Genomic DNA, 25,871 nt, shown 5'->3' with positions numbered 1-25,871 from the left:
AGGAGTTTAACCCACCCCTTGGCAGCGGGCTCTCAGAAGGAGCTGCATCAGGATTCATCAGAGAGACAGAGGGCTTGCTGGCAGAGGTCAGGAGCTCTCAGGAATGCAGTGCAGAGGGCTGGGGATTTAGCTCAGTGGCACCGGCCTGTCTGGCAAGGGAAAGTCCTGAGTTCGATTCCCAGTACCAAAAAACCCACAGAAGTGCAGTGCAGGCACTTAGAGAAGTAAGATGCCTTCCACTTCCTGACTGGGACCATTTCTACTTCAGTGGGGAGGGTGTAAGTTCAGGAAGAACACCGCCACCCCCACCCCTCACAGGCATCAATAGCTTTTTGTTTTTCTTTGATAGGTAATTTAAACATTCTCCGGATTCCCTCAGCTTTCTCCTTTGAGTCGAGCTCCTGTTCCTTACTTGTTTTGTTTGTTTTTGAGACAAGGTCTCTGTAGTTCAGACCGGCCTTGAATTCACTGTGTACCGTGGGCTGGCCTCACACTCCCGGCAGTCTTCCTGCCTCCGCCTCCCAAGAGCTAGGGTTGCAGGCATGAGCCACCACATGAGCTCTTACTTTCTTCATTGAGCCAATTTGTGGCCTTTGCGTAATTGGCCTGGCAGGAATCGAGTGTAAATCTAGCCTAGGAATGTTGATGTGGGGCTGTCTTGGGTGACTTCAGGTAAGACTGGAAGGTACAGTCTTCTTAAAAGAGCAATCTTCAGTTAGTTATGATTTCCTTGTCTCTTTTCTACCTATCTTTTATTTCTTTAATCCCACCTCAGTCCCAGCTATTCAGGAGGCTGAGGCAGGAGGATGGCTTGAGTCCAGGATTTGAGGCCAGGCTGGGCACTGTGATGAGAATATTTTAAAAAAGAATTCTAGTGCTGGGGATTTTAGCTCAGTGGTTCCGCCGCCTGCTTTGGAAGTGCAAGGTCCTGAGTTTGATCCCCGGTACCAAAAAAAAAAAAAAAAAGCTGTCAATTTGCTAGTCTGATGCTTCAGTAGAAAGAATTGGTTTTGGAGCCGGGGATTTAGCTCAGTGGTGCTGCCGCCTGCCTCGAAAGCACAAGGTCTGGAGTTCGATCCCTGGTACAAAAAAGAAAAAAAAAGGAAAAATTGGTTTTGCAGTAAAACTAACTCCAAAAGCCACTCTGAATTGACATGTAAGGATGTAGTAGTAGAGCACTTGTCTATCATGTGCAAGACCCTAGGTCTTGTCTGCTACACTGCAAAAAGGAAAAAGAAAGAAAGAAAAGAACAGAAAAGAATGAAACACCCGCCTCCCGTGGGCTCTGACAGACTCTTATTTTAGGGCTTGTCCAGAAAGCCCCTAAGCTCTGTGTCTTAGTTACTTTCTCCTTGCTGAGACATAGTATTTGACACCCATGGTTTAAAAGAGGAAAAGCTGATTTTGGGTTCCTGTTTGTAGAGGTTCAGTCCATTGTCAGCTGGCTCCAAAGTGGGGCAGCATGGCAGACGCTGCATGGCAGAGGAGAAACAGCTCATGGCGGGCAGGCAGGAAGCAGAGAGTCATCAAGGGAGGAGCCCAGGAGGGACGTAAACCCTTCAGGGCCATGTCAGCTGTACTCCCCCAGCTCCACCTCCTAATATCACATTGAGCTCTAACCTAAACAGTGTGCTAATCCATGCATCCCCATGATCCAGGCACTTCCCCAAAGCCTCACCTAGGAGTGCATGAGGCTCAGGGTGGGGTGCTGGTGGGGGAGTAAGGATTTGGTCCTGTGGTTTTTCCTGGGAAACAGCGTGGAAATATTTACAGGTAAAGGATATGTCTACCGATTATTTTTTTTAATTTTTTATATTTTATATTTTATATTTATATATTTTATATTTTATATTTTTTATATTTTATATTTATATTTTTGGTACCAGGGATTGAACTTGGGTCCTCAGCTTTCGAGGCAGGCGCCAGAACCACTGAGCTAAATCCCCGGCCCATGTCTACCGATTATTAACTAATGACTTAATAAATGCATGACTTAATAAATGCATGGGGAGAAAATGAGAGAACAAGTAAGAAATAAAGTACATGAGTAAAAAGCTAACAGGAAGCTTGGGTGTAGCTCAGAGGTACAGCACTTGCCTAGCATGGGAGAGGCCCTGGGTTCAAACCCAAAACCCCCCTGAAGAAACAAAAATCCCTTGAAACTAGGCTGGGCACGGTGCTACATGCCTGTAATCCTAGCACTTGGGAGGCTGAGGCAGGAGGATTGCCAGAAGTTCAAGGCCAGCCTAGGCTGCATAGTGAGTTCAAGGCCCACCTGGACTACGTAAACAAAAATACAAAACAAAACAAAACAAAATCCCAGAAAAGCAGTGTGATGCTTCCTGCAAAAATTAAAAATAGAGGCCAGGTGTGGGGGCACACATCTGTAATCCCAGCACTCAGAGGCTGAGGTGGGAGGATCACTGGGAGTTCAAGGCCAGCTGTGCCACATAGTTTAAACTATCTAGCAAGACTCTATCATCGGGGCCGGGGATTTAGCTCAGTGGTTCCGCTGCTTGCCTTGCAAGCGCAAGGATCCGAGTTTGATCCCCAGAACCAAAAAAAAAAAAAAAAAAAGACTCTATCATAAATAAGTAAATATTAAAATCAAATACTATATGTTCCATAATGTCATTTCTGAGTATTATATCCAAAATATCAAAAGCAGAATCTCAAAGAGATTACTTGTACACAAGTGTGATTAACAGTGTAGTAGTTTAATTTAGTTATTGTGAATGAGCAGTCAGGGTTAAGCTAAGGAATGAAAAAGAAAACACAAAGATAAAAGGTTAGGGTAAGAATGGAGCACCAGGACTCTTTCTCGAGGAAGAAGGCTCTTGTCAGGGCCCCCTCCCCCCCACTGGTTTAGAAACATTAGAAACACAAACTAACCACTTTGTTTTGAACACTTTTCCTTTGAAACGAGCCTCTTCCTGCACTGTTTACTCGTATAGAGCAGGACAAAACACAGCCTGCACCTCCATTCAGAATGCACCTGAGGTGGGCCCCTACCACATGCTTTTTTCTTAAGCCCAGTAAAACTCTCCTAACCTCATCCTTTTGGTTCAAGACTGCATTCTTCAGCTTCGTGAGAGCACAGGCTTGGGCTACACAGGGTTAACTCTTTCAACACACTATTCACAGTAGCCCAGGGTTAGGCCAGCTGGGTGCATAGGCAAACATAGTCTGATGTTTATTTACAGTGGAACATTCAGCATCACATGGGACCACGCGGGTGGACAGACCTTGAAGAACACTGTGTTAATGAAATAGCTGGTCACAGAAAAAGACAAATACTGTATGATTTCACTTAATGTAAAGTATCACGAATATGCAAACTCATAGAAAGTATAATGGGTTGGCAGGGCCTGTGGGGGAGGGAGAAAGGGGAAGTTGTTTACTGAGTAAGAGTTTCTGTTTTGCAAGGTGAAAGAGTTCTGGAGATTGCACACCAGAGTATGCTTAACCCTACAGAAGAGCACACTTTATAATATAATAGTCTCCTGAGCTGAATCCCTGGCCTTTACAATTTTTTTTTTTAAAATTTTGAAACAGGGTTTTGCTAAATTGCCCAGGGTGGGCATGAACTTGCAATCCTCCTGCCTCAGCTGCCCAGAGTGCTGGGATAACAGGCATGCACCATCTCACCCAGTATGCTGTATGCATTTTATCACAATTAAAATTTGTCAAAACTCAGTGGTTGACAGGAGTTGGGGAAAAGGAATAAAAAGGAGAACATGAGATTTTTAGGGTGGTAAAATTATACTGTGCAATATACTATAATAGTGGTGTAAATATACATGACACTTTTTTTTTTTTTTGGTACCAGATATCAAAGTCGGGACCTTGCGCTTTCGAGGCAGGTGTCAGAACCACTGAGCTAAATCCCTGGCCCACATGACACATTTTTAAAAACCCATAGAGTTGGGCCGGGAATTTAGCTCAGTGGTTTCGAGGCCTGCTGCAAAAGTACAAGGATCCGAGTTCGATCCCCGGTACCACAAAAAAAACCCAACAAAAACCAAAAAAAACCCATAGAGCTATAAAACACAAGGACTGAGCCCTAAAGTAAACTGGACTTTGGTTGATAAATCATATTGATATTTGTTCATTAATTATAGCAGCTGCTTCACACCAGTATGTTTATTTGTTTTTTAAAGATGTTTAGAATTTAAAAAAAAGATATTGAGGATGAAGGAAACAGGGTTAAGGGAGGGTAAAAGCAGAAAAGGCAACAGGAACTCCTTGTACTTTCTGCTCAATTTTTCTTTTTTTTTTTCTGCTCAATTTTTCTGTAAACCTAAAACTGCTCTAAAAAAGGGCTAGTGATAAAATTAAAAAAAATTTTTTTTTGATACAGGGTCTTGCTGTGTAATTCAGGCTGGCTTTGGACTCACTAAGTAGCCCAGGCAAACTTCAAACTCTAGCAATCCTCCTGCCTCAGCCTCCCGAGTGCTGGGAATCCAGGAGAGCACCACCATGTTCAGTTCCTTTCCTCTTTTGCACTCCCCATGGTCTACTCCTCATCTACATTTCCAGCCCCTCTTTTCAGATTATGAATTTGGCGGGACTAGAGTCGAGTCTCACCCTGTTGTCTCCCTAAGAGTCATCCTGGGGCCAGGTGTGGTTCAGAGCCATCCTTCTGCCTCAGCCTCCCGGGTGCTGAGGTCACAGGCGTGCACCACCGCACCGCACCTGGCTTCTGGTCTGAGTAATTTAGTTATCAGTCTGTGCCTTAAGATTGTGCTGTGCAGTTGGGGTTGTTCTTTTCGATAAGCTTGGTGTATCTCACCTCTAGTGATTATCTACTTGCACATACAAGTTACCAAGCCATTCTGCCTTAGCACTTGCACTCAAAATGGAACCAACTGCTGCTTTACAAAATGGAGTCGTCAGGGCAAGGCTCAGCATGAAAATCTACAGTCCTGTAGGAGATGGAGTCAATCAGAGCCAGGGACAAATAGCCCTACATTCTTCCAATTTACCACCTGTTATGATTGTGATTTGAAATGTTCCCTAAAGGCATGGTGGGCCATGCCTGTGATCCTACCACTCAGGAGGCTGAGGCAGGAGGATCTCCGAGAGTTCAAGGTCAGTCTGGGCTACACAGTGAATTCAAGGCCTGTCAGTGGACTAATGCACTGATGAGAATCATACCCCTAGGATCCAGTTATCTCCGAAAAGTCCACCTATGAGCACAGGAGGCTTTCAGGGGACATCTGGATGTAAACCATAACACCATGAACTGCACCTGCTGAAACTGAGCCAAATAAACTCCTCCTTAAAGTGTGGTCTCAGGTATTTTGTCCCAGTAAGGGAAAAGCTAAAACCATTGCCATTTTACACGATTTTATCATCTCATATTTACCTTTACATCTTTTAATTTTCTTTAAGCTTCACAGGACAGTATTTGTTATATACATATTTAGTGCTTAAGTAGGTTGAGAGAACTCTCCAGAACAACGAGCGCATTGTTGCAGTGGCAGATGGACTTCTCATTTCATACAGCTTCCTGACTGGCCAATGGGAAAAAGGGTGGCAACAGCCAGGGCCCAGGCCTGGGGCCCCACCTGGACCGGGACAGTCATTAGGGTCTGCTGGCAGAGCGAGTCTCTGTTGAACCTTGGTTCCACTTGTTTTGACCTCTTCTCTTTTTTTTTTTGGTACTGGGGATCGAACTCAGGACCTTGCGCTTGTGCGGCAGGCACCAGAACCACTGAGCTAAATCCCTGGCCCCTACCTCTTCTCTTTTAAAAAAATTTTATTTCTTTTTTTTGGTACTGGGGATCGAACTCAGGTCCTTGCGCTTGTGCAGCAGGCGATGAAATCACTGAGCTAAATCCCCAGCCCACATATCTTAATTCTTCTTTCATCTCCTTCCTCTTCTTTGTCTGCCCTCCTTTTTTCTGTTTTAAGGCTACATTTTACTATCTTGTATATATAACTGCTGTTAAGTCTTCGCTGCCTGGGTGTGGTGGTGCATGCTTGTAACCCCAGCATACAGGAGGCTGAGGCAGGACTGTTGTGAATTTGAGGCCAGCCTAGGGCACAGAGTGAGTTCAAGGCCAGCCTAAACTACATAGAAAGACTATCTTAAAAAGCCTAAAAATAATAATAAAAAAAAAAAAGGGGCGGGGGTGTGTGTGTGTGTAGCTGGTACTGCGCCTGCCTGGCAAGTGCAAGGCCCCGAGTTTGATTCCTGGTACACACACAGAAAAAGTCTTTGTTGTTCTTTGGAATTTACACTGAGGATTTGAACCCTTCCAGAAAGACGTCCCCCTGTTGTGCAGGCAGGGGTTAAGTGACATCATTGTAGGCTGCTTAGCACTCTAAAGGATGGCTGGCAGCCACTGGGCCAGGGGTGGATATTCCTTGTTCTTAGCATATCATGTGTATTAAGGTCTGTTATCAAAATGACCGTGAGGGCCGGGGATTTAGCTCAGTGGTTTTGCCGGCTGCTTCGTAAGTGCAAGGACCCAAGTTCGATCCCCGGTACCAAAAAAAAAAAACAACCCAACCGTGAAATAGATATTTTCTTACTTTTAATTGATGAGGAAATAGAGATGAGCAATGTTCTTAAAGTCTTGTGCTTGAATGTAGAAGTCATCAAATTTTCCCTTTAATCCCCTAGAGATTTATAAAGGCAAAAATGTGAAGCAAAATCTAACTATTTTCCAGAAACTGTCTATATTTACAGGAATATTTAATGATACTTCAAAGACCAAAGAATGATTATCTCTTGGAAATGGTGAGAAATTCTGACATCAAATTATGATCAGAATAATCAGAGAAGTTTCAGTTCACATCAGGACAGATACATGAGGAAAAGAAATTAACTTTACCTGATCAGGTTGGATTACTTTTATGCATTTGGGAGCAGGCAAAATATGAACAGAACCTAGGTGATAAACCTGGGATCTTTTCTTGGTTCCTTACCCTATTGTAACACCACACACTTCGCAACTGTGGCTTTAAAGCATATACAGTAATCACAGATAATATATAAAATTGGGGTGATACTGGTAAGAAAGACTAAAAGCCTTTGTGTGATCATGCATGCCTATAATCCAAGCACTCTGGGAGGCTGAGGCAGGAGGACTGCAAGTCTGAGTCTACCCTGGGCAACTTGGCAAGATTTTGTCTCACAATAAAAAATAAGGCTGCTTGCTGTTGCTGCTGCCTTCTGCCTGCCATGCCATGGAATGTTTCCCTTCTGTGATGGCCCTCTGCCATGCCACCTTGCCTTGGAGCCAGCTATGGACTGAAACCTCTACAAACTATAAGCTAAAATAAACCTTTCCTCCTTTAATAAAATAAAAATAAAAGTTTAAAAAGGGCTGCAGATTAACTCAGTGTGAAAACCTTGGGTTCCATGCCAGTATAGGAAAAAAACACAAGCCCTTTCCCCATTTAAAAAAAAAAAAAAAAAAAAAAGACAATTGGTATCTACTTGGGCTTGAGAATAAAGGGAATTCTGAGACTAGCTTATGAATAAGGTCCTAAACAGAAATATTATGGTTTATATTTAGATGTCTTCCCAAAGCCTCATGAGATCATAGCTGGGCTTCTGGAAGGCATCTGGATAATGGGGCTTATAAATGATTAGTGTTAGGAGGTGGGGTCTGATCAGAACCTGTAGTCACTGTGGGTGTGATCCAAAAGGGTTTATCTTCCCACTTCCAGGCTCTTCCTTTGACCCTCTGCTTCTGGTCGGCCATTCCATCCTGCCTTAGAGTCAGGTGACCATGCAAGGATTGAGACTACTGAAATGTGAGCCAAAATAAACCTGTCCTCCTTTAAGGTGCAGGTGTCAGGTACTGTGTCTCAGCAATGAGAAAGTGACTAAGACAAGATAAAACCTGGAAGACCATAAGACATGATACATTGATGTTGATATGCTACACAAGCTGGGCATGGTGGTAGATACCTGTAATCCCAGGACTTGGATAGTTTTATTTTTCTGTTTTTTTTTTTTTGGTACCGGGGATTGAACTCGGGACCTTGAGCTTTCGAGGCAGGCAGTGGAATAGTTTTATTTTTTTGAGACAGGGTCTCACTATGTAGGTTAGGCTGTCCTTGAACTCACTTTGTAGCTCAGGCTGGCCTCGAACTCATAGCAATCCTCTTGCTTCAGCCTTCTGAGTGCTGGGATTACAGGTGTGTACCGCCATGCTCGGCTTAATATGAGCATTTGAGGGCTGGGGATTTAGCTCAGTGGTTTTGCCGCCTGCTGTGCAAGCGAAAGGACCCAAGTTTGATCCCAGGTACCAAAAAAACAAAAACAAAAACAAAACCCAAAAACCAGCATTTGGGAGGCTGAGGCAGGAGGATCCACATGAGTTCAAGGCCAGCCTACACTATAGTGAGACCTTGTCTCAAAAAACCCAAAACCAACAAAAAGAAGATATGCTACATGTCTTTTTAATAAATTTATTTATTAAAAAAATAGCCAACAAAATAAGAGTGAAGCCTTTTTTTCTTTGGGCCCAATCCATATACAGAGCCACCATGCAAAGAGCAATAATTCTTTTTTTTTTTTTTCTTGCGGTACCGGGGATCAAATTCATGACCTTGCACTTGAAAGGGAGGTGCAGCATCACTGAGCTAAATCCCCGGCCCAAGAGCAATTAATTCTTTCAAAACTGCCTTTATTCTTCTTTGACCCAACAGACCTTGTTGTTTTCTCCAAGCCATATGGTTCCACTGGCCACAAGCTGAAGAGCTTTAGGAAATATTTTATGCTCTGCTACTTTTACTTTTTCAGACAAAGTTGCAACAGTGTCACCTCTCTTCACAGGAACAGCTTCTTGTAAAATAATTTGTCCAGCATCTACATCTTCCTGGTAATAGAAGCAAAAGTTTTCAACATTACTTTCTACCAGTGCAGTTTTCATCTAAGCACTGATACTATTTAGTAGAAAAAGACACACTCACAGCTACAAAGTGCACGGTGCACCCAGTGATTGTGACTCCGGCTTCCAAGACTTGCTCATGAGCATTTGAACCCTTAAAAGAAGGGAGCAGTGATGGGTGGATATTGAGCATTTTCCCTAGAAATTAAAAATACAGAGCATGAGCATTAAGTATCCTGGGCGTATGGTTAAAAGAATACACAATTTCCTGTGTGGACTCAGAAGTCAACAGGAGTTAGATTACTGGGATGGGTGTTTTCTTTGTGAAACAGAGAAATGACGTAAAGGGAAATACAGCTCACATTAAACAAGGCTCTGGCAGCAGCGAATGCCTGTCATGCACTGCCACAGGTGTGCTGGGGTGCTCTGAACAGACACTCACAGTGAGTGGAAAGTGGAGGGTGTGTCTATGTTGAATGGAAGGGCTCTTGAAGAAATTCACCTTGTTAGAAATGTCAGCAATGTTAGAAAGAAGCAACAGGTTCTTGCCCAGAGTATATGTGCTTGACTTCTCACCACAAGATGACTGTATACCAGCCACATGCTGGGTTAGCTAGTTCTGTGTGCCTATGTTGCCAAAGACAACATAAGTGCTCTTAATATAGTCACCCAAGAAGACATAAACTCTTTGGAAGGAAAATGCATTTATTGCCCAAATGTGTACACAAAAGATGAAAATAGGATGCAGTCAAAGCCTTGGGCAAAAGGAGCAAGAACACAAGATAGTATGTGTTTTCTGGCAACAATAATTTCCTTGCCATCTTTTGGGAATGGTCTATGCTTTCTAATAGAGGATGACTTCATTTTTCAATAGAGAAGGCCACTTTCTGTTGTTTCTAAACAAGTGAAAGGGTCTTCTGAATACTTATTTAAAAAAATAAATAGCATTGCAGTAACGTGAAACAGAAGTAAGCTATATTATAAAAAGTAATTAGTAAGTCAATTAAAACTGATAGGCTGATAAATCATCACTGGGGCATTCTTTGGGTTAAAGGGAAGGAAATGAAATTATGACTTGTGTTAAAGTAAATGTCACAGTAAATATTTCACTGGGAACTCTTTTTTGGCAAGTTGACCACTCTGGAGTCCTTTTCCAGTTGATTTCCCATTATAATGTCAAAGAATTTTTGCTTACCATCCCATTTTCTGACAAAGGGGCCAGATAGAATTCTCATGAATCCTGCAAGACAGACTATGTCTGTGGCAAACTCTTCAAGCACCTGGTCAATGGCACCGTCAAATTCTTCACGATTTTTATATAATTTGTGATTAATTACCTGTAACAAAAAAAGAAAGCACAATCTTTTCAATGAGTTACAAGAAAACGGAAAAGGCTGCTACCTTTACACAGACCACGCTCTGCTCTCGTATAAAGACATACTCAGTAGACATTACCGAGGGAGGGACACGATGGCGTGAAAACCAAGCCCAACACCCACCCTCATTGCACAAGTCCAGAGACCACTATCCCATGGACCTGGGTCCTGTGAGAGCAGGCCGTGAGTGTACTACAGCCTATGGGGCTGGACGTGGAGCTCAGTGGCAGAATATGTGCTTAGCATGCGTGAAGCCCTCGGTTGTATCCCCAGCACCAAAAGAAACCCCAAAACAAGATAACCAGCCTGCAGGACAGCACCTGTCCCAAGTAACTTACTCTGGTGGGAATACCAGCTTTTTCAGCTTTGTTTAATCCAGCCACTGCGGGTTTGTTGGAGATAACGACAACAATGTGAGCAGCACTGTTTGGATCCTGAGTGCTGTCTATAAGTGCCTGGAGGTTTGATCCTGAAAAGGCAGGGAAAAAACAAGTGAGCTAACGCTTCTTAAAGTGGCATGTGTCACTCTGAATGAGGAGTGGTCAAGCTTTGGGAAAATGTCTTGGAAAAGGCTGTCAGCATGTGTTAGGGTTTTAAATTCCCCTTCTCTTGGGATCCTGGATTAATGATTAATGAAAAACTGGTATTCTTGGTTGCAGGATATATAACTCAAACAACATCTCATGACCTAGCACTACAGTACAGTGTATAACATGATTTTAAAACTGAGTGATGAGGAATATGTTGCTTTATTAAGCAAGAAAAATCAACCTTGTCAAGAAAGATACCATTGTGGACCTTACAGCAGTTTTTTTGCTTTACCATCAACTTGAACCTAAAATATATTGAAATCTTAAAATTGCCTTGTAAAGCAATTATACCTTTCAGACTGGAAACTAAAGAAACAATCAGATATGCATTTAACAACATATTATATAAGTTTATAGCAATGTCACTTATAATACAAAAAAAGTCATGCTATATCCGTCTGAGAGAATAAAATGTTTTTACCTCTCCACCTATAAAGGTCAAACATAAAAGTTCTTATTCTTTTTTTTTTTAAGGTCTTATTCTTAAACTATTTTTTATTTTGGTACTGGGGATCGAACTTGGGACCTTGAGCTTACAAGAGGCAGGCGCCAGAACCACTGAGCTAAATCCCCGGCCCAAGTTACTTCTTTTTAATAGTTTAAGAATAGGGCTGGGGATTTAGCTCAGTGGTTCCGGCACCTGCCTTGCAGGTGCAAGGTCCTGAGTTTAATCCCCGGTACCAAAAAAAAAACAAAAACAAAAAAAAAACTCCCAACAGTTTTAGACTGTGCAACTACTGAGCTACTATAGAAATGATGGATTTTTCTTTTGCTTTATTAATAAATTTCATTTTATCCTATTTGCCCCTCAAGCCCCCTCCCCTATGAACAAAAGCTTTGTTGAAAAGATGGAATTTTCATCCTGTCTTTCCTAGCTTGTCTTTAACCATCTTCCTCACAGCTGTTACTTTTCGTCAGGGAAAGGTCTCAAACCCCTAAGAAAAGTGGAAAGACTAAGGATGGGGAAAAGGTGACACCCCTGAATGACCACACCTTCACCTCAGACTACTGAAGAGTACCCTCGCCGTCTGATCTTTGGGGGTGGGCTGGGTGGGAGGTGGAGAGGAAGGGAAGTGCTCTTGTGCCACTGAGAGAGGAAGCCACGTCTCACCTGTTCCAGATATCAAGACGGCCACTCTTGCCTTTTTTTGTTGGGCAGGGAAATGAGTTTCCAGGGAGCCATTCACCAACACCGACTCATTTATTTGCATGGTTTCAATCAGATTCTTGACTTTCACACGTGGGGAACCTTCATTTCAAATATACCCATAAGCAAGGAAAGGACAAATGTGAATTAACAGAAATAATGGGAAATAAATATATTTGATGTGAACTTTAGAATATTGTATTTTATACTCAAAAATAAGATATGCAAGAAACTAAACCAGGCTTGTATCACCTAACACCATATATTTATACAAAAACATCCTAGCTGGGTGTGGTGGCACCCAACACTCGGGAGGCTGAGGCAGGAGGATCACCAACAGTTTGAAGCCAGCCTGGGCCACATAGTGAGTTCAAGGCCAGCAAGACCCTGTCTCAAAAAACGAAAAATCAAACCAACAAAAATAAAACAACTCCCCCCCAATCTCAAATAAACAAACAAACAAACCAACAAAGAAAACTTCCTGATATGATCCTGCCTGCCAGTGCGGCCATTCGGGACAGTTTCATGACCTTCTGGCCTCAGAAGTAACCCAGCGAGGCCATTCAAAGACCTGATGTGAGCTGTAGTAAGAAGCCCTCTCACTGCAGTGGGAGCCGAGGGGTGTTATTTTTCCCACATTTGGATAAGCTGCCTGAGAATGAAACTGACAGACCTGACAGAAAAAAGGTCAACCACCTCTGACATCTGTGTTAGTGAGTCTCTGTCAAGTGCTAGCAGGTCCAGCACAGGCCCAGCTGATTCACAGCAGTGCTCAGATCCTCCCTCCTCATCCTAGGAGCCGAACCACAAGGCATAGCCATCAGTCTTGGATGTAGGGAGGTTACTTTGGGAAGTGACCCTGTGGGGTGTGGCTGTGCACATGTGAAAACTACACAGAGGTGCCAGAGTCCTGAGGCGGAAATCAGGTATGTACAGTGTAGTCACTGGGCTGGACGTGTCATGTGCCACTTGGGTAAAGGTAGATGCTGTGGCAGTGACTGGAAATAAGGGTGCAAAGAGCTTGGGAGGCGGGGCTCATTTCTATTTGAGATTATAAGCCTAAAAACAAACACGGAATGATTACCTTCAGGGCATGCAACCACACTGCCAATCACCCAGGCCTCCTCCTGCCGCTGCTGAATCTCTCTCAGAATGTGATCCGTCTGATCTTTTGAAACCACCAGGGCAGCTCCAACTCCACAGTTAAATGTTCTGGCCATCTCTTCTTCAGAGAGCTGCCCTTCCTGCTGTAACCATGAAAAGACTCTGGGGATCCTCCAGGTGCGGGCATCTGGGAACAAGTAAGAGCTGTCCAATTAACCTAGGTCTCACAAAGGAACAAAAGAATGCACGCATGCCGATACAGAAGTTACTAGCAGGCCCTGCTGTGTGTACAGGATAAAACTGTACAACTGGGCTCACAGATTTTTTTTTTTTTAAATCCATATGTTCCTCAGATATTAAAAGCATTTTGGCCAGGCATAGTGGTGCATGCCTGTAATCCCAGAACTTGGGGAGGCTGAGGCAGGAGGATTGCCATGAGTTTAAGGCCAACCTGGGCTACATAGTGAGTGAGTTCAAGGTCAGCCTGAACTACATAGTGAGACCCTGTCTCAAAAAGGACCCCAAAACCCATTTTGTTTAGTTGGCCAACAAACACACTTGAATAAAGCTTTGTGCTGCACAAAATTGCTACCTCTTTACAAATCCTTTGTTGATCAGGAAGTGCTCATAGCTGGATTCCAACAGAGGCTGGTGTACCTCCTTTTGTGAGTGCTTAGCTGGGTCTTAGCCATGACCAAAACACAGACTTTATGTACAAGCAGATGTTGATGGTGTATTAAGTGATCTGCCAAATAAGACTGCCATACTGTATTCCTATTTCAGTAACAAGTTTCACAAAGTATTTATAGAAAAGAAGCTGGACAGGATAAGAGCTTAGTTTCTATAAATGAACAAGTCCTTAGTAATACAAATAGTAATTTTAATGTTGAAAATCTCTTACTTACATCTGTTGTAGTCAAAGTATGATTTGTGGAAGAAACCTTAGAGGCTGATGCAAAGGGGTTTTTACTGGGATAAAGACATCTGTATAACTCAAAACACAAAGAAAACTGAAAATGCCACATCTAACCTTCCACAGTCAGTCAACAGGCAGGTGCACTAAAAATACTGTATAAAATTACCTTCAGGCTATGTGTATAAAGTATATATGAAACACAAATGACTTTCAGTTTTGGACTTGAGTTCTAACCCCAAGCTATAACTCAGTATGTATATGCACACAGTATTCCCAAACAGGAAAAAGTCCCACACACTTCTGAGACATGAGCACTTTGGACAAGGGTTACTCAACCTCTATCAGTGTCCTAATCACACGACAGTGGCAAGCCAGAGCCAGCTCCCACAGGCTGTTAATACACACATATATTTTAGTTGGCAACAGGGGAAGTGTTTACACTACAGACATTGGCAAATTAATTGGTTTTGCCTTGTTTCCTCATTCATCGGCAGGCAGTTTTTCACTACTTAAAGAATCCAATCAAGCTGGGGGTTTAGCTCAGTGGTGCCATTGCCTGCCTCACAAGCATAAGGTTCTGAGTTTGATCCCAGGCACCAAAAAAAAAAGAATTCAATCAAGGAATTGGTCCTTAAAGTTTTTGTTGTTATTTTTTTTTTTTTTTTTAGTACTCAGGATTGAACTCAGGACCCTGCACTTGCCAGGCAGGCATGGCAAGTTTTTGTTTTCTTGAACCACTTTTTTTTTTCCTGAGATGAGGTTAGCCTGGCCTTGAACTCACTACGCAGTCCAGGCTAACCTTGAACTCATGGTGATCTTCCTGCCTCAGCCTCCCAAGTGCTGAGATTATAAGTGTGAATCACCATGCCCGGGCTTTTTCCTTCTAAGTATGGAATAATTTCGAATCTGTCTCCCTGTTCTATGCCCTGTTTCAGGTCCTTTTACCTCCAATACGGACAACTTATCAGCCACCATTTCTCTTTCTGACATGTAGGGTTCCACTTTGATAGAACTTGAGGTTACCAATCCCTTTGGAGGATCTGCTTATAGTACTTCTTCATCTTTATGTAAGCTAATTACACAAGAGGATTTTATGCCTTACATAAACCAGTTCTATAATAGTGTCCAAGCAGTAAAACCATAGACTACATGGGTAATATAGTAAACTCCAATGCATACGAAGTTTCCATGTATAATCATACATAAACAGTACTAACTGCCCAGAGAGTTTCCTCTATAGTACATTTTGTTGCTCGATTTGTTTTTGTGGTGCTGGGGAGCAAACGCAGGGGTTTGCACATGCCAGGTAACCACTCTATCACTGAGCTATAGCCCCAGCCCCTCTTCAGTGGTTTTTTTGAATAGAAGTTCCCATTAATGATCTTACCTAAATCCACCCCAAATTTCTTAGGGAGGACTCTGGGAATGTTTTCTAGCAAGCCTCCACCAGTAATATGGGCAAAGGCCTTGACAAGTCCTGAACGTATGACAGGTAACAGTGAACGGCTGTAGATTCTGGTTGGAGTTAGAAGTAAGTCTCCTGTAGGTTGGAGAGGTCAGACAAAGATTTAGCCTACAAATGCAAAACTAAAGCATGTAAAAGAACTTGAAGATGACAATGACTGTAATCCTGCACAAACAAACCAATTCTATTTAAAATAGTGTCCAAGCAGCAAACCATCCACTAATGTAATTCACTGCATTCTACCATTGACTAAGGAGAGACTAGACCCACAGAGTAGTTGCCCAAACACATCTAAGCAGCACTGAGCTTACCTAAAGTCTGGTCACCACAGCCACCAGGTGCTAGAGAGGAGTATTCCAGTGAAGACTGTGCCACAATTTTCCTCACAAGGCTAAATCCATTGCTATGAAGACCAGATGAGGCTATTCCAACAACAACATCCCCTTCCACGATCTGTTCCAGGTGAGGGAGTTTCTGGTACCGCTCCATGCCACCGACAGCAAAACCCGCTAGGTCATACTCTCCAGGAGGATACATGTCTGGCATCTCTGCCGTTTCACCTCCTGGTGGGGTAAGACAAGAGCAAAGAAGCCACATGATATTTATAAATCTGCTTAGGAAAGAGTGGCTGGCACAAGCTGCTCTTAGCACGAAAAATGAAGCACGTGGTTATACTCTGTACTCTATCAGATGCCTAACAATGTTTAACCAAGCTCGATTTCAGGGGAAATAGCACTAATTCCTACAAAGGCTGAGATAATAAGGTCATACCCCTCCAAGCCGGTGTGCATCCCTCAAACATCACTGCTTTCCAAGGGTCAATGTTTATTTGAGTATAACATCATTTTTATAGCAGTTTAGTTTTAAAAAATGGTTTCATATTTTTGTGTGTGGTGGCGCACGCTTGTAATCTCAGTACTTGGAGGCTGAGGTAGGAGCACCTCGAGTTTGAGGCCAGCCTGGACTACACAGAGAGACCTTGTCTCAAAAACCCAAAACCAAAAAAACAAGAAATAAAAAAGCAAAACAAACAAAAAAACCCCAAAACCAAAACCAACTAAACAAAAAAGAAATAGTAACATGGAAGACGCAGTTTTGTTCTTTGGTCTACTACTTACAAAATCATTCTGCTAAAAAAAAGAAAAAAATCTCACATACAGTTAGGTGGTATTTCTACCCAACCTGGCCACATTTTATTCTTTACATCTTTTTTCTGGGAAAATACAGTTTAAGATCTGAAATGCCAGGAATCCATTTGCTCTGGTATGGTACCGTAGGGAGGAAATAACCCAGGCCTTTGTGTGGAGGCTCTTGAGAAAGACGGAGAAGGAAAAGGGGGCAAAGCCTGCCCGACAGTGTAGAAGTGTGGGCCTGGCGGCCAAAGCACCACGCTCTAAGATCAGCTCAGGTAGCTTTATCTGTATTTCACTCCCCACACCTTGTGATAGTCTCTCACACTAGCTAAGCCATAGGATCACATTGGTACTCCAGATTAACTTACAGTGAGGAGAAAGACTCGTGGTTAAAACAATCATACCTAGCAGAGCACACCCAGCTTGTTTACAAGCCTCAGCGACTCCAGCAACAACAGCTTCCGTCGTCCTGAGGTCAAGTTTTCCACAGGAAAAATAATCAAGGAAAAAGAGGGGCTCTGCTCCTTGCGCCAGAATGTCATTTACACACATTGCAACCAAATCTTGACCAATGGTACTGTGCTTATTGCACAGCTGGGCAATCTATAGAACAAGATAAACATCCACATTAGAGAACAAACTCTATATGGTATCTTGTCAGTTTATTCACAGAGGCTGTCAAGTACCACTGTCTTCGGTAGCTATTCTTTTTTTCTTTTTGGTACCAGGGAATCAAACTCGGGACCTTGTGCTTTCGAGGCAGGTGGCAGAACCACTGAGCTAAATCCCTGGCCCCTTGTTTGTTTGTTTTTTGAGGCAGGGTTTCCCTTTGTATTCAGGCTGGCCCTGAACTCACTATGTAGCCCAGGTTGGCCTCAAACTTGCAGTGATCCTCCTGCCTCAGCCTCCCAGGAGCTGGGATTAGCTGTTCTTAACACCCCGAACAAAAGGACACTAAATTCTGATAAGTGATTTGGTCCAAATTACCCCCCTTTAATTCCCTACAATACTCTTTCACCCAAATATAGTCTCAATAATATTGTTAGAAATGTACATACATTTTAGCCATATGGCTAAAATACGTGGTTACTTGGTATGATTCTTTTTAGTTTATATATGTCAAAAGAAAAAAATATGTACTTGACATACAGTAATTCCCTCTATCTTTGACAAAAGGCCTTTATTCACAATGGTGTCTGATTACCTTCAGTTTAGTCCCAACACCATCTGTCCCAGAGGCCAGAAGAGGATCTTTGAAACCAGCTGCTTTCAAATCAAAAAGACCAGCAAAACCTCCAAGATCAACATCACAGCCTGCCAGAGAGAACATTAATTACTTGTTAATATATTAGTTAAACATGATATTCTGGCCACTTTTTCATAAGAATGATGGCAATCAGAGCTGCCTTTTCGGAGAATGGGAAAGAGTACCATGTATTCAAAGAACCGATCAAGAAAGCAGTAATATCACAGATAAGAAATGTATTCCTTAAGGGGGAAAAAGACAGGTTATGGGTTTGGTGTAAGTAGGATAAGAATTAAGAGGAACATGGCATTAATTTGGGACATTTTCCCCAGTTAAATATAAAGCCCTAATCAATTTACAATGTAAAGTAAATAAATTAGCAAATAATAGTACTTATTATTACTAAAAGTCAGAATCCGACTTACCAGGTCTGGAGGTAGCTTTTGCTAAAGGCTGAATTTTCTTAACCAGCATATTTCCAGCTGCAATGTCTACCCCAGAGTCTTTGTAAGTCAGGCCCCTAAGGAATTGAAAACAACAACTAAGACATCACCTTAATGCGAGGCAAAATTGATCTTAAAAATCATATTCTAAGGCAGAAGACATCCCAAGTGCTTTTCACATTCACTGAGGTATTAAAACACTCAATGCCTAGAGCCCATCCATAGAGACTATCATTTAACTAGTCTTGGGTAGGCCCCAGGAATTGAAATGTGTTTAAATAACCTCTCTAGTTGATTCTACTGCAGCACCTATTGAGAACCATCCATTATTCTAGTCACGTGTTTCTTTCAGAAATACTTCTCACAGGCTGCTAAACACACAAAGAAATTTTTCATTGTGGTAAAATACAAATGAAATCTACCACATTAACCATTTGTAAGTATGTAGTTCAGTGGTATTAAATATTCAGTGGTGCCGCCGCCTGCTTTGCAAGTGCAAGGTCCTGAGTTAGATCCCCAGCACCATAAAAAAAAATAAATAAATAAATATTCATCTCAGACAACCATCACCATAATTCTATCTCCATAATTTGTCCTGTAAAACTGAAATCATGTAATTCCCTATTTCCCTCTCTTATCTCTTAGCAATTGCCATGCTAAGTTTCAAATGTACTGATATTTTGCTACGACTTTCTTGGTTCAATTTTGGGAATGGGCAGTGCCAAAACCAAGTTACAATGTGAAAACAGAGCCTAGAGGGTACAGCCCAGTGCTAGCGCACTCGCCTAGCCTGCATGAGGCCTTAGGTTGCACCCCCAGCACAAGGGAAGAAAAATGAAAACTAGGGTTATAGGAACTCTATATGTTCTGGCTGGGTGAGATGGTGCACACCTGTAATCCCAGCACTTAGGGTGGCTGAGGTAGGAGGATCACAAGTTCAAGTTCAGTCTGGGTCACTAGGTGATACCCTGTTTCAAGATTAAAAAAACAAAAAGGGGGCAGGGGATTTAGCCCAGTGGTTTTACCGCCTGCTGCGCAAGCACACGGACCCAAGCTTGATCCCCAGTACCAAAAAAACAAAGCAAAACAAAACAAACCAAAAAGGGGCTGAGGATGTGAAGCTCACCCACAGGCTCAATCCCTCAATATCATAACACAAAAAATCAAAACCAAACAAACAAAAAACTTAAGACATACCTAAATAATCAAACCAAGTTCTTACTGTAACAATATAAATGCATAGCCATATCAGTTTCCTTACAGCTGAGGACAGTAGGAAACAAGATTAAGCCAAAAAAGCAAGACCACGTCACGATACTCAGATTCCAGCATTTTACAAGATGAAGTCTGAGAACTGATTGCAAATTCAGTAGTGCTGCCTTGCAAAAATGAGAACTTTGGCTTACTAGGATACAGTGACAGATGCAGAAGTATGTTGCAGAAGCTGCCAGGGTGCAGCTAGTGAGAGCACTGGTGATCAATCCAGTCAGCAGCATGGGTCACTCAGGCAGGAAACACAGACTGACTGGTTTAAAAGACTTAGGTAGCAAACAGTGTTGTAGCACCTCATTTTCACCTTTGACGTAAAGAACTCAGCCTAAAATTAAGACTGTAGTTCCCTAGCCAGGTGTGGTGGTGGACACCTGTAATTCTAGCACTCTGGGAACCTAAGACAGGAGGATCATAAGTTCAAGGCTAGGCTGAGCAATTTCAACTTAGGGAGACCCTGTCTCAAAAAAAAAAGAAAATGGGGGTGGGGGGCTGGGGATATAGCTCAGTGCAAAGGCCCTGAGTTCAATCAAGTATTGTGAAAAACTTAAAAGATTGCAGCCCCTTGATATAGGTCATTTCTAAGGAATCTAGCCTTTTTTTTTTTTTTTTTTGGTACCGGGGATCAAACTTGGGTCCTTGTGCTTGCAAGGCAGGTGGCGAAACCACTGAGCTAAATTCTGGGCCCAAATCTAGTCATTTTTAAATGAAAAATAAAATTTTTGGATGGCATTCTGTTACTGATCACTTTAAAACTCTGCCTCTCATAGTACCGCTTGAATTAAGTTGCTAGAAATTTTTGTTGTAAAATACATTACTCATGGATGAACTTAATGAAAACCAGTAAAAATGATATATTCTTTTTTTTTTGAATCTTTTTTTTTTTTGGTACCGGGGATCGAACTCAGGTCCTTGTGCTTGCGCAGCAGGCGGCGAAACCACTGAGCTAAATCCCTGGCCAAAAATGATATATTCTTGAGAAACAAACAGGCGTGGTGGCACATGGCTATAACCACAGCACTCAGAAGGCTGAGGCAGGAGGACAGCTTGAGTTCAAGGCCAATTTGGGCTTCATAGTTCAAGGCTAGCATGAACCACATAGTGAGTCCTGCCTCAAAAACAAACAAAAAGCCCCACAAAAAATAAAAAAACAAAGAAGAAACGAAAACACACCACAAAGAGTAGTTTATTGATTTTATAAGGGAACAGTCGCACATGTCAACAAATGAATCAAGAAGAGGTAAAAAAACATGTCAGAAACAGATAAAAATCCAGTGGAAAATGATGACTGCCAATGTTTCAGGATAATCAAATTCCATTACAAAGTTAGATGACTGATATTCTCATCTTGAGTTCTTGGACAAAACTAAGAATTATGATTCAAAACAACTATATTCTGTGATAACACAAGAACAAAAATCCTCATTATCACCGTGATGATATCATCATGGATAAACTTTTCAAAGATGAGCTATCTTGAGGTTTTTCCATTCAATTTGCATACTGCTACAGTTTTGATTCAAATGAAACACAAACCAAGATCAGATCAATCCCACAAAGAGAAACGCATACAGAATAGGATGACTTAGCATAGGACTGACAGAATTTTCTACAGAGCCACCTAGGGCAGTTCTGAAAATGCACCCTAACCACCTCAGAAGAAGTTTACCTGGGCTGCTGGAGGAAAGCTATGGCATGAAAGCCGATGTCCTTCCTATAAACAGCTCCCTCAAACTTGATAGTGGCGAGTCCCTTCTTGGCTTCCTCAAGAGCTGATTTGAGATTTTCCCGGATGGCTGTTACTGTGAGCACTCTGCCCCCGCTGGTTACTACTTTCCCATCTTTGAGGGCAGTGCCTGCGTGGAATACCTCCAGTCCTAAAGCCTGAGCTTCGGGAATGCCTGGAAGAGAGCAGATATGATGCATGATTTCAAATTGATTTACCATTTCTAACGGCTTTTTCTCTTTTTGTGGTACTAGGGATTGAACCCAGAGCCTCTACCCCAGGGCCGTACAATCTAGCCCCTCTTTCAAAAATTATAATTTTGGGCTGGGGATTTAGCTCAGTGGCACCATGCCTGCCTAGCAAGCTCTAGGTCTTGAGTTCGATTCCCAGTACCCCCGCCCCCCAAATTATAATTTTTCCTAAAAACAGTCTCTTCTATTTGAGAACGACAATTATATTCCTAAAATCTTGTATGATGGTAAATTTCATAAAAACTATTATGTCAGTGAGGGAGGAAAAAAACGGGGGGAGCCAATGTCTGAATGATTTTAGACTTAAAAATACAAAGTAATTCTCCTTTCAAAAGAAGTTAAAAGATATAAAACCTAAGCAGTAATAAATAAATCCTGCGTTTGATCACATCTCTTAAGAATAAGGGGATTTCTTTTTTTCTTCATCATAGTCGTTCAAGTAATGATGGTTTTTTTCTTTTAAAGATAACCAACAGGTTACAACAGAGCAAAACATAGTCTTAAGTAATTTTTTTCCCCTATGTGACAACTGTAACATTTAAAGACAAAATTTGATCTGAATTTAATTTTGAGGGTGCCCCCAAGTCCCTGGCTTCATTTTCTTTCTTTCAAACTCAGGACCTGGCACTTGCCAGGCAGGCAAGGCACCACTGAGCTACATTCCTGACACACCCCCTTCTAACAGGGATCAGTTCATTTTCTTTCAAGTTATTTTTCAGCTCTGAAATATATTACACTTAAAACGTTAGACTGGGGCCAGGGATTTAGCTCAGTGGTTCCGCTGCCTGCTTTGCAAGCACAAGGACCTGAGTTCGATCCCAGATACCAAAAACAAAAAAACAACAATCCATTAGACTGTATTTTCTAAATTCTAAAATGACCAAAGCAGTTTATACAAAACTGTCCTTGGGCCAGGGATTTAGCTCAGTGGTTCTGGTGCCTGCCTCGCGAGCGCAAGATTGCAAGTTCATCCTGGTACCAAAAAAACCCCCAAAAAACCAAAACAAAGGCGTCCTTCTCTTAACTAAAAAAACAAAACAAAAAAATCCTTATGTTATCTCCAGTCTGTCCTTCTCCACCTTACATTTTAGCCTCCTATTTGGTAGTTGGCTAATACCATCTTCCTAGGGTTCTGCCAGCACAGTCATTCTCAGCACAGGGACTTTATCCTGCCGATACTGGTAATACAGAATACTGCTCTGTTGGGAATAACTACTACTGTATCTGTGTCACCTCAATGACAGGCAAATTTCACCAATCCAAGGGATTTTGTTTCTATCTCATCTTTCTGCATTTTCAAAGGCAACCAGGTGCCATGTGTCAAACTGCCATGTATGGGATTCAAGGGGAATGGATTTGTTGTCCGGGTGAGACAGTATATATACTTCAGCCTTGAACTCACTCTGTAGCTCCGGCTGGCCTTGAACTTTCAGCAATACCCCTCCCTCAGCCTCCCAAGGTTGGGACTACAGGTGTGTACCAACATTCCTGGCCTCAAATACATTACTGAAGTACTAGAAGAGGCTAAGCGACAGCATGCTAGGGGTCACAGAGATCTGCCTTTGGGCTTATTGCACTGGAACTGATTTGTCCATTAAAATGTTTTATTATTTAACTAGATGCCTCAATTCCTGTAAAGAATAAGGGAAGAAGTGCAAGGTCCTGAGTTTGATCCCTGGTACAAAAAAAAAAAAAAAAAAAAAAAGAAGAATAAGGGAAGAGAAAGCTCTACTTTTTGAAAACTGTTTGAATTCTGTTATCCAGATGACCATGGGGCACACTGTAAACTAAGAGGTCAGGGAACGAGGTTGCACACACCTGTGCTAGTCAGAGATCAGGCTTCTACAACCTATCCTCTGCAGATGTAGTTCACACTAATGCTCCTCTGACTTTCGTGCAGTCCTAGCAGTCCCCTGGCTCTGGGAGAGTGGAAAGGGTGCTCTGGGGGGACACTCTGAACACTTGTGTGACTTGGGTTTCATTATTCAGAAAGGTAGATACCACAGTCCTTCAACTCTTGCAATTTTGGATATCTGAACACATAATACTCAATAAGCACTGTGGGTAAGGACCTCTGAAAGGCTTCTCATGGCTGTGCATCCATTTGCGGCGGGTGGGGCCGCTTCTGTGGCACCAGTCACCTGTCACATTGTAATCCAACCTCCATTCCCCACCGTTCACCTGTAATCTCCATGCCCTTGGTGTAGGCTCCAGGATAACCTTTGCTTGCCATGACGACAGTCACCGCAGTATGGTTTTCTAGCCAACTGGGCAGAGATGAACACAGCAGGCCATCTAAGGTAGACTGAATCACTTCATAAAGATCACTTTTAAGAAGTGGGAGGATTACCTGGAAGAACATAAGCAGAATGACAGGCTGGCCTCAAACTTGTGGCGATCCTCCTGGCTCAGCCTCCTGAGTGCTGGGATTACAAGTATGCGCCACCATGCCCTAACCTTTAGTTTTCTTGAAACATTTTATTCGTAGGGTTACCAGCAGAACTTGCATGTGTCTCAAGGGTAATTATTTCAAGGTTGACAAATCCTAAACTTAAAACAACATACATTTCTACAAAATAATACTTTACTATCTTAAACTATTGTTACTCACTTGGCACTCTGGATCACCAAAACGGCAATTAAACTCCAAGACTTTTGGGCCATCCTTGGTCAGCATTATACCAGCATACAGAATTCCTTTTATAAAAAAGACGGTGAGACAGAGAGACGGGGGGGTGGGGGGTGGGGGTGGGTGAAATAAAGGAAATCTATAATGAAGACATTGTATTCTGACTATAAAACCTAGAAAATAAACTTCTAATACTTGAGGTTTTAGAATAACGACAAACAATACAACAGTGGCCAACTAAAAGGTGGTAGGAAGAATTTATCAAAAGTGAAAAGCTACACTAAAATGGTATCAGTGATAATACTGACAAGCGTAATTACCTGTGTACGGAGTGCCCTCTTGCTGCATGCCATCTACTGTCCTCTGAAGAATAGTATTTTTAATTTTTAGTAACAAATCCTTGGAAATCTGAGGAATATAAGAAGTACTTTAAATGTAACTGGTATTTAAAAAAAAAAAATCTTGTAAGTGGTATATCACAAAGGACAATGAGAACTATTGTTTTTTACTACCTGAGAAAGACTGAGCACCTCAAGTTCATTAAGTTCAAAATACCCATGACCAAGAATTTATTGAGAACATCAGTTCTGAAGTATGTAGAAAGACTAGTGGTCTGACCTGCTTCTTAACCACAATTGACTGCTCATAAATTTTATGTGCTGTGCCTATAGAAATGAAAACTGTAATTTTCCAATCTAATAAGCTCTATGGATTAAAAATCTGGAGCAGAAAGGAGGGAATAGGAAAATCTACCCAATCCTCTCTGTATTCTAGACTGGTTAGAAATTAGTCTGGCCATTTTCATTGTTCAAACCTTCTGAGAAAAGGTTAATTTTAAAGACCAGAGAGATACCTCTCATGTAACAGGAGATCAGAAAGCCAAATGAGGGCCGGGGATTTAGCTGAGTGGTTCAGCCGCCTGCCTCGCAAGTGCAAGGACCTGAGTTCAATCCCTGGTACCAAAAAGAAAAAAAGCCAAATGAAGTAGCACATCCCAGCTATTTGGGAAGATAAGGCAGTAGAATTGCAATTTTTTTTTTAAAGAGAAGTTTAGATTTTTCTTTTCTTTTTTTTTCTTCTGGTACCAGGGATCGAACTCAGGACCTTGTGCTTGCAAGGCAGGCACAGTGCCACTAACCTAAATCCCTGGCACAGATTGGAAATTTGAGGTCAGCCTGGGAAACAAAGCAAGAGCCCATCAAAACAAAAACAAAAAACCGTAAATCAAATCACTATCAGAATTTGCAGAAACAAATAAGCAAACCAAATAAAAACAGAAAAGCATTATGTAAGAGCTTTTGGAGCCATTTAAACAATTCCTACTGAAGTGGAGCAGAGGCCCTGGAAAGTACCTGGGGTGCTGGACAATAGGCTCCCATTCCCCCCGTGTTGGGTCCCAGATCTCCTTCCAGTAATCGCTTATGGTCCTGGGCTGGGGGCATGGGGACCACTGTCCTCCCGTCGGTGAAACACAGACACTATGAAGAAAAGAACATAGCCCACTTTGGTTAAATGCCCAAAAAGGATGTAAGTCCATGTGTATAGTACTCACTGACCGAGAATGATTAAAAGACAAAACATTCTTTTTTCATTTGTATTTCAATATTACACTTTTTCCTTTGTAACTGATGGGTTTATGTTTCTAGATGAAGCAACTGGAATAAATCAGGTTTTCTTTTTTGGGGGGGTGGGTGTGGGTGTGGGTGTCCTGGTCAGGTAACAGC

General features: G+C 42.1%; 1 protein-coding gene across 7 annotated transcripts in view; it reads right to left on the bottom strand.

Moving 5' to 3' along the window:
* Nucleotides 1-8,416: 8,416 nt before the first annotated feature.
* Nucleotides 8,417-25,871, bottom strand: part of Gart (phosphoribosylglycinamide formyltransferase, phosphoribosylglycinamide synthetase, phosphoribosylaminoimidazole synthetase) — a 28,030-nt gene continuing 10,575 nt past the window's right edge. For 5 of the 7 annotated variants that reach the window (XM_004842322.4, XM_004842320.3, XM_087208268.1 and 2 more), the window contains 16 exons: nt 25,500-25,625; nt 24,468-24,555; nt 24,130-24,215; nt 23,700-23,868; nt 21,211-21,442; nt 18,255-18,349; nt 17,788-17,897; nt 16,988-17,186; nt 15,762-16,013; nt 15,373-15,525; nt 13,050-13,256; nt 11,930-12,067; nt 10,567-10,697; nt 10,048-10,189; nt 8,935-9,050; nt 8,417-8,840 (listed from right to left, as the gene is read on the bottom strand). In XM_004842322.4, the coding sequence (XP_004842379.1) occupies nt 8,649-8,840; nt 8,935-9,050; nt 10,048-10,189; nt 10,567-10,697; nt 11,930-12,067; nt 13,050-13,256; nt 15,373-15,525; nt 15,762-16,013; nt 16,988-17,186; nt 17,788-17,897; nt 18,255-18,349; nt 21,211-21,442; nt 23,700-23,868; nt 24,130-24,215; nt 24,468-24,555; nt 25,500-25,625 (2,436 nt within the window). In that variant the 3' untranslated portion in view covers nt 8,417-8,648. The remainder of the gene's footprint in view (nt 8,841-8,934; nt 9,051-10,047; nt 10,190-10,566; nt 10,698-11,929; nt 12,068-13,049; nt 13,257-15,372; nt 15,526-15,761; nt 16,014-16,987; nt 17,187-17,787; nt 17,898-18,254; nt 18,350-21,210; nt 21,443-23,699; nt 23,869-24,129; nt 24,216-24,467; nt 24,556-25,499; nt 25,626-25,871) is intronic. The other 2 variants (XM_087208274.1, XM_021256200.2) reach the window with 1 other exon arrangement.

This window comes from Heterocephalus glaber, unplaced genomic scaffold (assembly GCF_053883595.1).
Source record: "Heterocephalus glaber isolate CG9 unplaced genomic scaffold, H.glaber_assembly_v1.0 deba00000122, whole genome shotgun sequence".
NCBI classification, from domain to species: domain Eukaryota; kingdom Metazoa; phylum Chordata; class Mammalia; order Rodentia; family Bathyergidae; genus Heterocephalus; species Heterocephalus glaber.
This window is presented reverse-complemented; position numbering and strand designations above follow the sequence as displayed.